The following is a 12,614-nucleotide window of genomic DNA, read 5'->3' as shown; positions in this document are numbered from 1 at the left end:
ACCAAGGGGCTGAGCTGGCAACCGCCCCCTACACCCCCACACCGTGGTTCTGGTCAGTGACCACGGGGGACAGCGGGGATGGGAACGATGGAACGGGAATAGGGATGGGATGGGGTGGGCATGGGAATGGGATTGGGTACAGGGGAGGGAGAGGGAATGGAAGAGGGATGGGAATTGGAACTGGGACGGGAACGGGAATAGAGATGTGCACAGGAATGGGAATGGGAGTAGGATTGGAAATGGGAGAGGAAGTGGAGCAGGGATGGGAATGAGGATGGGAATAGGGCAGGGGTGAGGCTGGGACAGGAGGGGCTGGGAATGGAATTGGGCAGGGTGCGGGAGAGGGGTGAGGTTGGGAATGGGGTGGGCTTGGAAAGAGGAGGGGCTGGGGTGACAGGGACAGACCAGGGACAGGGACGGGGTCTGCCAGCTCCAGGGGCCGGAGCTTGGGCAGTGCCCGTGGTCAGTGCCCGGGGCCGTGCCCAGCGCTGACCCCCCGTGCCCCCAGGCTGACGTTCTTCATCTGCTCGGTGGGGTTCACGTCGCCCATGCTGTTCGACGAGCGCAAGTTCCCCTATCACCTCATGCTGCAGAAATTCCTCTGCTCCGGCGGCCACAACGCCCTCTTCGAGTGAGCTGGACACTGACCGGACACTGACCACGGACACTGACCCTGGACACCAAACACTGACCCCGGACACTGACCGGACACTGACCACAGACACTGATCCCGGACACTGACCACGGACACTGACCAGACACTGACCACGGACACTGATCCCGGACACTGACCACGGACACTGACCGGACACTGACCACGGACACTGATCCCGAACACTGACCACGGACACTGACCACAGACACTGCCCCCATACACTGAGTGGACACTGACCCCGGACACTGACCAGACACTGACCATGGACACTGGACATTGAGCTTGGACGCTGACTGGACACTGACCATGGACACTGACCCCGGACGCTGACCAGACACTGACCATGGACACTGGACATTGAGCTTGGACGCTGACTGGACACTGACCATGGACGCTACCCCGGACATTGCACACTGACCACGGGCGCCGCACACTGACCGTGGACACTGGACACTGACAAACACTGCCCGGACGCTGACTGGGCACTGGATACTGACCACGGACACTGACCAGTGCCCCTGGACACTGCCCCTGTCCTGGACACTGACCCTCCAACTCCCTTCCTGTGGTGGGGGGATGCTCCCATGACCTCAGGGTCTCTCCCAACACCCCCCAGGACCTTTAACTGGTCGCTCCTGTGACCTTGGGGTCCCTCCCAACACCCCAAATCCTTTTTACCCCCCAGGACCTTTAACTGGTCACTCCTGTGACCTTGGGGTCCCTCCCAACACCCCAAATCCTTTTTACCCCCCAGGACCTTTAACTGGTCACTCCTGTGACCTTGGGGTCCCTCCCAACACCCCAAATCCCTTTCCCCCCCCCAGGACCTTTAACTGGTCACTCCCGTGACCTTGGGGTCCCTCCCAACACCCCAAATCCCTTTTACCCCCCCAGGACCTTTAACTGGTCACTCCTGTGACCTTGGGGTCCCTCCCAACACCCCAAATCCCTTTTCCCCCCAGGACCTTTAACTGGTCACTCCTGTGACCTTGGGGTCCCTCCCAACACCCCAAATCCCTTTTCCCCCCCAGGACCTTTAACTGGGCGCTGTCCATGGGGGGCAAGGTGCCGGTGGGGGAGGGTCTGGAGCACCCCGACCTGCCGGACGGCACCGGCGAGTTCTTGGACGCGTGGCTGATGCTGGTGGAGAAGATGGTGAACCCCAGCACGGTGCTGGAGTCCCCCCACGCGCTGCCCGCCAAGGCCCCCCCACACGGCCACCCCCCCTTCAGCGCCCTGCGCTTCCTCGTGGTCACCCAGAAGGTGGGCAGGGGGAAAAACGGGGTCTGGGGGGGAAAAAATGAGATTTGTGGGGGGGAAATGGGGTTTGAGGAGGGGGAAATGGGGGTTGGGAGGGGAGGAATGGGGTTTGGAGGGGAAAGGATGGGGTTTGGGAGGGGGAAATGGGGTTTGGGAGGGGAGGAATGGGGTTTGGGAGGGGGAAATGGGGGTTGGAGGGGAAAGGATGGGGTTTGGGAGAGGGAAATGGGGTTTGGGAGGGGGAAATGGGGTTTGGGAGGGGGAGATGGGCTTTAAGAGGGGTAAATGGGGTTTGGGAGAGGGAAATGGGGTTTGGGATGGGAGGAATGGGGTTTGGGAGGGGAATGGGTTTGGTGGGGAGGAACCCTATTTCCCCCCAGCCAAAATTCATGTCCCCACCATGTCCTCACCGTGTCCCCACCGTGTCCCCAGGCTGCGTTCGCCTGCATCAAGCAGCTGTGGCAGCGGCGGCCGCTGAAGGTGTATGGTGGCCGCATGGCCGAGTCCATGCTGGCCATCCTGTGCCACATCCTGCGGGCCGAGCCGCTGCTGCGCGAGCGCCTGGGCCGCGAGCGAGAGGGGCCCGCGCCCGACGAGCCCGGGGGCGACGAGGGGGGGGCCCGCCGGGAGCCCCACGTCAACCAGCAGCAGCTGCAGCAGGTACGGGGCTGGAGGACCTCAGAAACTGAGGGGTGGGACGAAAAAAAATGGGGGTGGGAGGGCAAAAACGGGGGCGGGGGGGTTGGGAGGGAAAAATGGGGGGAGATGGAAAAATGGGGGGGTGGGAGGTCCCACAAATCTTCTTCAAACCCCTTCCTGTGCCCCCAAATCCCTCCCAACCCCCTCCTTGTGCCTCCCAAATCCCCCCCAAACCCCTCCCCGTGCCCCCCCAAACCCTCCCAACCCCCTCCTTGTGCTCCTGAAATCCCCGAAACCCCTCCCCGTGCCCCACAAATCCCCCCCAAACCCCTCCCTCTGCTCCCCAAATCCCTCCCTGTGCCCCCCAAATCCTTCCAACCCCCTCCTTGTGCCCCCAAATCCCCCCCAAAACCCCTCCCTGTGCCTCCCAAACCCCTCCCTGTGCTCCCCAAACCCCTCCCCGTGCCCCCCAAACCCCTCCTCGTGCCCCCCAAATCCTCCCAACCCCCTCCTTGTGCCCCCAAATCCCCCCAAACCCCTCCCTGTGCTCCCCAAACCCCTCCCCGTGCCCCCCAAACCCTCCCAACCCTTTCCTTGTGCCCCTGAAATCCCCCAAACCCCTCCCTGTGCCCCCCAAACCCCTCCCCGTGCCCCCCTGACCCCCCTGTGTGCCCCCCCAGCTGATGGACATGGGTTTCTCGCGGAGCACGCCATGGAGGCGCTGCTCAACACCAACACCATGGAGCAGGCCACGGAGTACCTGCTCACCCACCCGCCCCCCGCTCATGGGGGGCTCAGCACGGGTCAGTGGGGGCTGGGGGGAGCAAAATGGGGGGGCTGGAGCCAGGAGAAAGGGGAAATGGGGAGGTCTGGGGAGCACAGGGAGGGGTTTGGGGGGTCCTGCAGCGGGGAACAGGGAAATGGGGGAGTTTGGGGGGCACAGAGAGGGGTTTGGGGGGGTATGGGGAGAGGTTTGGAGGGCTCAGCACAGGTCACTGGGGGGGCTGGGGGGTCCTGGAGCAGGGGAAGGGGAAATGGGGGGGATCTGAGGGGTTTTGGGTGGTTTTGGAGGGATCCTGAGGGGTTTTAGGGAGTCCTGAGTGGTTCAGGGTGGGGTCCTAGGGAATTTTGGGTGGTTGGAGGTTTTTGTGGGTCCGGAGCGTTTTAGTGGCGGGGTTTCTAGGGGGTATTGGGGGGGGTCCTCAGGGATTTTGGAGGGTTTTGGGGGTTCTGGTGGATTTTGGGGTGCTCTGGGGGTATTTTGGGGTGCTCTGGGGGTTGCCGCAGCCCCTGACGCTGCCCCCCAGGACCTGAGCATGTCGGAGGAAGATCAGATGATGAGAGCCATCGCCATGTCCCTGGGCCAGGACATCCCCATGGAGCAGCGTGCCGAGTCCCCAGAGGTGGGACCCCCCAAAAACCCCATTTCCCATCCCAAATCCTTGTTTCCTATACCAAAACCCCCATTTTACATCCTCCAAACCCCATTTCCCTGCCCCATAGCCCCATTTCTCCCCCCAAACCCCCATTTCTTCCCCATTTCCCTGCCCCAAACTCCCATTTCTCCCCCATTTCCCTGCCCCAAACCCATTTCCCTGTCCCAAACCCCCATTTCTCCCCCATTTCCCTGCCCCAAACCCCATTTCCCTACCCCAAACCCCATTTCCCTGCCCCAAACCCCCATTTCTTCCCCATTTCCCTGCCCCAAACCCCATTTCCCTGCCCCAAACCCCCATTTCTCCCCCATTTCCCTGCCCCAAACCCCATTTCCCTGCCCCAAACCCCCATTTCTCCCCCATTTCCCTGTCCCAAACCCCATTTCCCTGCCCCAAACCCCATTTCCCTACCCCAAACCCCAATTTCTCCCCCCAAAGCCCCCTCCTCACCCCATTTACCCCCCCAGGAGGCCGCGTGCCGCAAGGAGGAGGAGGAGCGGCGGGCACGGGAGCGGCAGGAGGAGGAGGAGGCCAAGTGCCTGGAGAAGTTCGAGGGGGCTGAGCCGCTGGAGGCGGCCGAGCTCGGGGCCTTCACGGACTCGATGCTGCCCGGCTGCTCGCAGCTGCTGGACGAGCTGCCGGACACCGTGTACCGCGTCTGCGACCTGCTGATGACGGCCGTGCGCCGCAACGGCCCGGCCTACCGGGACAGCGTGCTCAAACAGGTGGTGCAGCAGGTACGGAGCCCTAAACCCAGCCTAAACCTGCCCCAAACCCACCCCGAGACCCCCAAACCCACCCTGCGACCCCTGACCCTAATGATGGCCATGCACAACAACGGTCCGGCCTGCTGGGACAGCGTGCTCAAACAGGGGTGCAGCAGGTACGGAGCCCTAAACCCAGCCTAAACCCAGCCTAAACCTGCCCCAAACCAACCCTGCAACCCCTGACCCCAATGATGGCCGTGCACCACAATGGCCCGGCCTGCCGGGGCTCGGTGCTCAAACAGGGGGTGCAGCAGATATGGAGGCTTAAACCCAGCCTAAACCCAGCCTAAACCCAGCCTAAACCTGCCCCAAACCCACCCTGCGACCCCTGACCCCAATGATGGCCGTGCACCACAATGGCCCGGCCTGCCGGGGCTCGGTGCTCAAACGGGGTGCAGCAGATATGGGGCCTTAAACCCAGCCTGAGACCCCTAAATGTGCCTTAACCCAGCCTGAACCAGCCCTGAGACCCCCTGAACCCCCAGGTGCCCCACTGACCCCTGACCACTGACCCCCACTGACCTCCCTGACCCCACAGACCGACTGACCCCACTGACCCCCTGTGACCCCTGAACCCCACTGACCACCCTGGCCCCACTGACCGACTGAACCCACTGACCCCTGAACCCCACTGACCCCCCCTTAAATCCCACTGACCGACTGACCCCACTGACCACCCTGACCCCACTGACCACCCTTAAATCCCACTGACCGACTGACCCCACTGACCGACTGACCCCACTGACCACCCTGGCCCCACTGACCCCCTGTGACCCCTGAACCCCACTGACCACTCTGACCCCACTGACCACCCTGAACCCCACTGACCACCCTGACCCCACTGACCACCCTTAAATCCACTGACCGACTGACCCCACTGACCCCCTGTGACCCCTGAACCCCACTGACCAGCCTGACCCCGCTGACGCCCTTAAATCCCACTGACCGACTGAACCCACTGACCCCCACTGACCACCCTGACCCCACTGACCACCCTGACCACCCTGACCCCGCTGACCACTGACCCCCACTGACCACCCTGGCCCCACTGACCACCCTGGCCCCACTGACCACCCTGGCCCCACTGACCGACTGAACCCACTGACCCCCTGTGACCCCTGAACCCCACTGACCACCCTGACCCCACTGACCACTGACCCCCACTGACCACCCTGGCCCCACTGACCACCCTGGCCCACTGACCACCCTGGCCCCACTGACCGACTGAACCCACTGACCCCCAGTGACCCCTGAACCCCACTGACCACCCTGACCCCACTGACCACTGACCCCACTGACCACCCTGACCCCGCTGACCACTGACCACCCTGACCATCCTGACCCCGCTGACCACCCTGGCCCTGCTGACCACTGACCCCACTGACCACCCTGACCCCACTGACCACTGACCCCACTGACCACCCTGACCCCGCTGACCACCCTGACCCCGCTGACCACTGACCACCCTGACCACCCTGGCCCCGCTGACCACCCTGGCCCCGCTGACCACTCTGACCCCACTGACCCCCAGGTGTGGGAGGCGGCCGATGTCCTGATCAAGGCGGCCGTGCCGTTGACCACCAGCGACACCAAGACGGTGTCCGAGTGGATCAGCCAAATGGCCACCCCTGCCCCAGGCCTCCAACCTGGCCACGCGCATCCTGCTGCTCACCCTGCTCTTCGAGGTACCCCAAACCCTGCGGAGTGACCCCAAAAAACGGGGTGGGGGCAGGGGGGGGGGTGAACTAAAGCTTTAGGCAGAATCCCAAAACCTGGGAGAACCCCAGAACCTGGGGAGTGACCCCGAAACTTGAGGGTACACAGCCAAACCAGGGGGGGAACCCAAAACCTGGAAGGGACAACCCAAAACCTGAGGGAGGCACCCCGTAAGTTGTGGGGAGCACCCCAGGGTCCCTGGGCCTCACAAAACATGCTGGGTGTTTTCTGGAGGTGGCTTGTTTTTCCAAAAATCCTGAGCTTTGGGGTTGTTTTGGGGAGTTTTGAGGGTATTTTGGGGGTTTTGGGATCTTTCTGGGGATGCTGATGTTTTTGGGGTGCCCCAGGAGCTGAAGCACCCCATGGTGGGGTCTGGCTCGCGTGCTGGCTTGGGGGTGTTTCGGTGGCTATTTCGGGGCTGTTTCTGGATATTTTGGTCAGGATTTTGGGGGTGTTTTGGTGGATATTTTGGGGCTGTTTCTGGATATTTTGGTCAGGATTTTGGGGGTGTTTTGGTGGATATTTCGGGGCTGTTTCTGGATATTTTGGTCAGGATTTTGGGGGTGTTTCGGTGGCTATTTCGGGCTGTTTCTGGATATTTTGGTCAGGATTTTGGGGGTGTTTTGGTGGATATTTTGGGGCTGTTTCTGGATATTTTGGTCAGGATTTTGGGGGTGTTTTGGTGGATATTTTGGGGCTGATTTTGGATATTTTAGTCAGGATTTTTTGGGTGTTTTGGTGGATATTTCAGGGCTGTTTCTGGATATTTTGGTCAGGATTTTGGGGGTGTTTCTGTGGATATTTCGGGGCTGTTTCTGGATATTTTGGTCAGGATTTTGGGGGCGTTTCTGTGGCTATTTCGGGGCTGTTTCTGGATATTTTGGTCAGGATTTTGGGGGTGTTTCTGTGGCTATTTCGGGGCTGTTTCTGGATATTTTGGTCAGGATTTTGGGGGTGTTTTGGTGGATATTTTGGGGTGCTGATGTTTTTGGGCTGCTCCCGACTCCCGCAGGAGCTGAAGCTGCCCTGTGCCCGCGTGGTGGAGTCCAGCTGCGTGCTGGACGTGCTGATCAAGCTGCTGGAGGTGGTGCAGCCCTGCCTGCAGGCTGCCAAGGAGCACAAGGAGGTGCAGACCCCCAAGTAAGGAGGGACCCCTCACAGAGCCCCCCAGAACCCCCCAAAATCCCCCCAGGATGCTCTCACCGCTCTTTTGTCCCCCCCAAAAAAAGGTGGATCACCCCTGTGCTGCTGCTGATTGATTTCTATGAGAAGACGGCCGTGTCCTCCAAGCGCCGCGCGCAGATGAACAAGGTGGGGGGGGGGCTGGGGGCAATTTGGGGGGGTCCTTGGGGGTTTGGGGGCCTGGGAGGGGACATGGGGGGCTTCTGGGGACACGCAGTGGGGCTGGGATGAGGGTGGAGCAGCCAGGGTGACACAGTGGGGGACACGGGGTGACACACAGAGCCCTGGGGGACACAGGGGGTGACACAAGGGGTGACACAAGGGGTGACACAAGGGGTGACACAGGGGGTGACACACAGAGCCCTGGGTGACATGGGGTGACACAGGGGGTGACACAGGGGGTGACACACAGAGCCCTGGGTGACACAGGGGTGACACAGGGGTGACATAGGGGGTGACACAAGGGGTGACACAGGGGGTGACACACAGAGCCCTGGGTGACACAGGGGTGACACAGGGGGTGACACACAGAGCCCTGGGTGACACAGGGGGTGACACAGGGGGTGACAGAAGGGGTGACACAGTGGGACACACAGAGCCCTGGGTGACATGGGGTGACACAGGGGGTGACACAGTGGGTGACACACAGAGTTCTGGGTGACACAAGGGGTGACACAGGGGTGACACAGGGGGTGACATACAGAGCCCTGGGTGACACAGGGGTGACATAGGGGGTGACACAAGGGGTGACACAGGGGGTGACACACAGAGCCCTGGGTGACACAGGGTGTGACACAGGGGTGACACAAGGGGTGACACACAGAGCCCTGGGTGACACAGGGGTGACATAGGGGGTGACACAAGGGGTGACACAGGGGGTGACACACAGAGCCCTGGGTGACATGGGGTGACACAGGGGGTGACACAGGGGGTGACACAAGGGGTGGCACAGGGGGTGACACACAGAGCCCTGGGTGACATGGGGTGACACAGGGGGTGACACAGGGGGTGACACACAGAGCCCTGGGTGACACAGGGGTGACACAGGGGTGACATAGGGGGTGACACAAGGGGTGACACAGGGGGTGACACACAGAGCCCTGGGTGACATGGGGGTGACACAGGGGGTGACACAGGGGGTGACACAGGGGGTGACACACAGAGCCCTGGGTGACATGGGGTGACACAGGGGGTGACACAGGGGGTGACACACAGAGCCCTGGGTGACACAGGGGTGACACAGGGGGTGACACACAGAGCCCGTGACACAGGGGGTGACACAGGGGGGTGACAGAAGGGGTGACACAGTGGGACACACAGAGCCCTGGGTGACATGGGGTGACACAGGGGGTGACACAGTGGGTGACACACAGAGTTCTGGGTGACACAAGGGGTGACACAGGGGTGACACAGGGGGTGACATACAGAGCCCTGGGTGACACAGGGGGTGACACACAGAGCCCTGGGTGACACAGGGGGTGACACACAGAGCCCTGGGTGACACAGTGGGTGACACACAGAGTTCTGGGTGACACAGAGGCTGACGTGCAAGGTTTGGGGCGACACGCAGGGTCCTGGGGGACACACAGCGTCCCTGCGGTGGGGACGGTGACCTCACCACCCCCACCACATCCCGTGCCACCCCAAGCAGGGTTTGGGGGGCGCACGAGGAGCTCCAGGCTGCTGACCCTCCCCTCCCCGCGTGCCCCCCCAGTACCTGCAGGCCACTGGGAACAACTGGCGCTGGTTCGACGACCGCTCGGGGCCGCTGGTGCAGCTACAGCGCCAGCAACAACAGCACCATCGACGCGGCCTGGCGGGCCGGAGAGCCCAGCGTGCGCTTCACGGCCGGCCGGCGGCGCTACACCGTGCAGTTCACCACCATGGTGCAGGTGAGGGGCTGGGCACGGGCTGGGGGGCATGGGGACACGGCCCCGGGTCGTGGGGACACGACTCTGGGGCGTGGGGGACACAGCCCCGGGTTGTGGGGACACGGCCCAGGGTCGTGGGGACACGGCTCTGGGGCGTGGGGACACGGCCCCGGGTTGTGGGGACACGGCCCAGGGTCGTGGGGACACAGCCCCGGGTTGTGGGGACACAGCCCCGGGTTGTGGGGGACACGGCCCAGGGTCGTGGGGACACGGCTCTGGGGCGTGGGGACACAGCCCCGGGTTGTGGGGACACGGCCCAGGGTCGTGGGGACACGGCTCTGGGGCGTGGGGACACAGCCCCGGGTTGTGGGGACACGGCCCAGGGTCATAGGGACACGGCCCCGGGTCGTGGGGACATGGCCCAGGTTCATGGGGACATGGCTCTGGGGTGTGGGGACACGGTTCTGGGGCGTGGGGACATGGCCCAGGGGCGTGGGGACACAGCCCAGGGTCATGGGGACATGGCACTACACCGTGCAGTTCACCACCGTGGTGCAGGTGAGGGGCTGGGCACGGGCTGGGGGACATGGGGACACAGCCTGCGACCATCCAGGGCAGGGGGACACAGCCCTAAAGATAGGGGACAGTCCCCTGAGGCCATCCAGGACAGGGGCACACACCCCTAAAGGTAGGGGACAGTCCCCTGGGGCCATCCAGGGCAGGGGCACACAGCCCCAGTGTCACCCACTGCCGGGGACACTCCACTGGTGTCACCTCGTGGGACTGGGGAATCCCCCCATGGCAGAGGGACACACCCCTGGTGTCACCCCATGGGGAGGGGCCCCAGTGTCACCCCTGTCCCCCCCCCGCTGTCCCCAGGTGAACGAGGAGACCGGGAACCGGCGCCCGGTGATGCTGACGCTGCTGAGACCCCCCCGCGCCGGGAAGGGCCGCGACGAGGGGGGGACCGAGGACCCGGAGGGGAAGGGCAAGGACGAGACCCCCGGTATGGGGCTGGGGAGGCTGAGGGGTTTTGGGGGAGGGTCTGAGGGATCGTGGAGGGGGAGTCTGAGGGGTCACGGGCAGGTTGGAGGGGTTTTGCAGGGAGTCTGAGGGGTTATAGGGGGGTCTGAGGGGTTTTGGGGGAGTGTGGGGGGTCACGAGGGGGTCAGAATGGTCATGGCAGGTCATAGAGGCCATGAGGGGGGGTTACAGAGGGCATGGGGGGGTTCACAGAGGCCACAATGGGGTCAGAGTGGTCATGGGGGGGTCACAAGGGTCATGGTGGGATCGGAATGGTCATTGGGGGTCAGACTGGCCATGGGGGGGGTCACAGGGGCCACAAGCGAGTGCCCAAGACCCCCCCCCAGCCATACCCAACCCCCAAAACCACCCTCCTCACCCTTTCCCCATGCCCACAGCTCCAGACCCCCCTTCTACAGACGAAGATCCCCCCTCCACCACCACCACCACCGCCACCACCACCGCCAGCACCGCTCCCGCCGCCCCCTGCCCGTCCCCTCCCTGCCCCACGCCGACCCCCGAGGAGCCCCGCGATGATCCCGACGCCGAGGCTCCGGTGCGGGGCCTGGCGGAGGAGGCGGTGCCGGCCGTGCTGCGGGCGTGCGTCAGCATGCTGGGGGTGCCCGTGGACCCCGACCCCGACACGCTGCACGCCACGCTGCGCCTGTGCCTGCGCCTGACGCGGCAGCACAAGCACGCGCTGCTGTTCGCCGAGCTGCGCTCCACCCGCACCATCCTGGCGCTCACGCAGAGCTCCGGCTTCACCGGCTTCACCCCGCTGGTCACCCTGCTCTTCCGGCACATCATCGAGGATCCCTGCACCCTGCGGCACACCATGGAGAAGGTGAGGGGTGAGGGGGATGGGGAGGAGGGGATTGGGGGCTGGGGGTGAGGGGAGAGGGGGATTGAGGGGCTGGGGGTGAGGGGATAAAGGGAGAGGGGAATTGGGGGGCTGGGGAGAGGGGAGAGGTGAATTGGGGGCTGGGGGAAATGGGAGAGGGGGATTGAGGGGCTGGGGGTGCGGGGAGAGGAGATTGGGGGGCTGGGGGAGAGGGGGATTGGGGGGTGAGGGGATGAGGAATTGGTGCTGCAGGGGACAAGGGGATCAGGGAACTGGGGGTCCAGGGGATACTGGTGACCAGGGGATCAGGGAACTGGGGGTCATGGGGACAAGGGGATCAGGGAATTGGGGGTCCGGGGGATACTGGTGACAAGGGGGTCAGGGAATTGGGGGTCCAGGGGATACTGGTGACAAGGGGGTCAGGGAATTGGGGGTCCAGGGGATACTGGTGACAAGGGGGTCAGGGAATTGGGGGTCCAGGGGATACTGGTGACAAGGAGATCAGGGAACTGGGGGGTCCAGGGGATACTGGTGACAAGGAGATCAGGGAATTGGGGGTCCAGGGGATACTGGTGACAAGGGGGATCAGGGAATTGGGGGTCCAGGGATTACTGGTGACAAGGGAACAGGGAATTGGGGGTCCAGGGATACTGGTGACAAGGGAACAGGGAATTGGGGGTCCAGGGATTACTGGTGACAAGGGAACAGGGAATTGGGGGTCCAGGGGATACTGGTGACAAGGAGATCAGGGAATTGGGGGTCCAGGGGATACTGGTGACAAGAGATCAGGGATTTGGAGGTTGTGGGCACAAGGGGATCAGGGATTTGGCGCTCTGGGGCCAGCAGGGCCAAGGGCTCTGCAAGCTCTGGGGGTCCAGGCTCCCACGGGAAGCTCTCCCGGGGGTGCCCCTCTGGCCCCGTGCCCACGGTGTCCCTGCCATGTCCCCGTGCCCAGGTGGTGCGGTCAGCGGCCACGAGCGGGGCGGGCAGCACCACCTCGGGGGTGGTGTCGGGCAGCCTGGGCTCGCGGGAGGTGAATTACATCCTGCGGGTGCTGGGCCCCGCCGCCTGCCGCAGCCCCCACGTCTTCACCGAGGTGGCCACGGGCTGCATCCGCATCGCCCTGCCCGCGCCGCGCGGCTCCGGCACCGGTGAGGGGCACGGGGGGGTCCTGGGGGCGTTGGTGGGGGGGGGCTGGGATGTGGGGAGGATCCTGGAGGGACC

At 63.7% G+C, this 12,614-nt stretch overlaps 1 protein-coding gene across 1 annotated transcript in view; it reads left to right on the top strand.

Annotated features, from left to right (window-relative positions):
- HUWE1 (HECT, UBA and WWE domain containing E3 ubiquitin protein ligase 1) overlaps positions 1-12,614 on the top strand; it is a 63,739-nt gene that overhangs the window by 18,986 nt on the left and 32,139 nt on the right. The window contains 16 exon segments of the mRNA XM_068178683.1: positions 509-631; positions 1,687-1,918; positions 2,348-2,575; positions 3,235-3,253; positions 3,256-3,357; positions 3,842-3,957; positions 4,458-4,727; positions 6,289-6,384; positions 6,386-6,442; positions 7,486-7,613; positions 7,703-7,784; positions 9,370-9,417; positions 9,419-9,547; positions 10,406-10,532; positions 10,948-11,393; positions 12,346-12,541. Coding sequence (XP_068034784.1) covers positions 509-631; positions 1,687-1,918; positions 2,348-2,575; positions 3,235-3,253; positions 3,256-3,357; positions 3,842-3,957; positions 4,458-4,727; positions 6,289-6,384; positions 6,386-6,442; positions 7,486-7,613; positions 7,703-7,784; positions 9,370-9,417; positions 9,419-9,547; positions 10,406-10,532; positions 10,948-11,393; positions 12,346-12,541 — 2,399 coding nt within the window.

The sequence above is a fragment of the Anomalospiza imberbis genome, unplaced genomic scaffold (genome assembly GCF_031753505.1).
Source record: "Anomalospiza imberbis isolate Cuckoo-Finch-1a 21T00152 unplaced genomic scaffold, ASM3175350v1 scaffold_52, whole genome shotgun sequence".
NCBI lineage: Eukaryota > Metazoa > Chordata > Aves > Passeriformes > Viduidae > Anomalospiza > Anomalospiza imberbis.
This window is presented reverse-complemented; position numbering and strand designations above follow the sequence as displayed.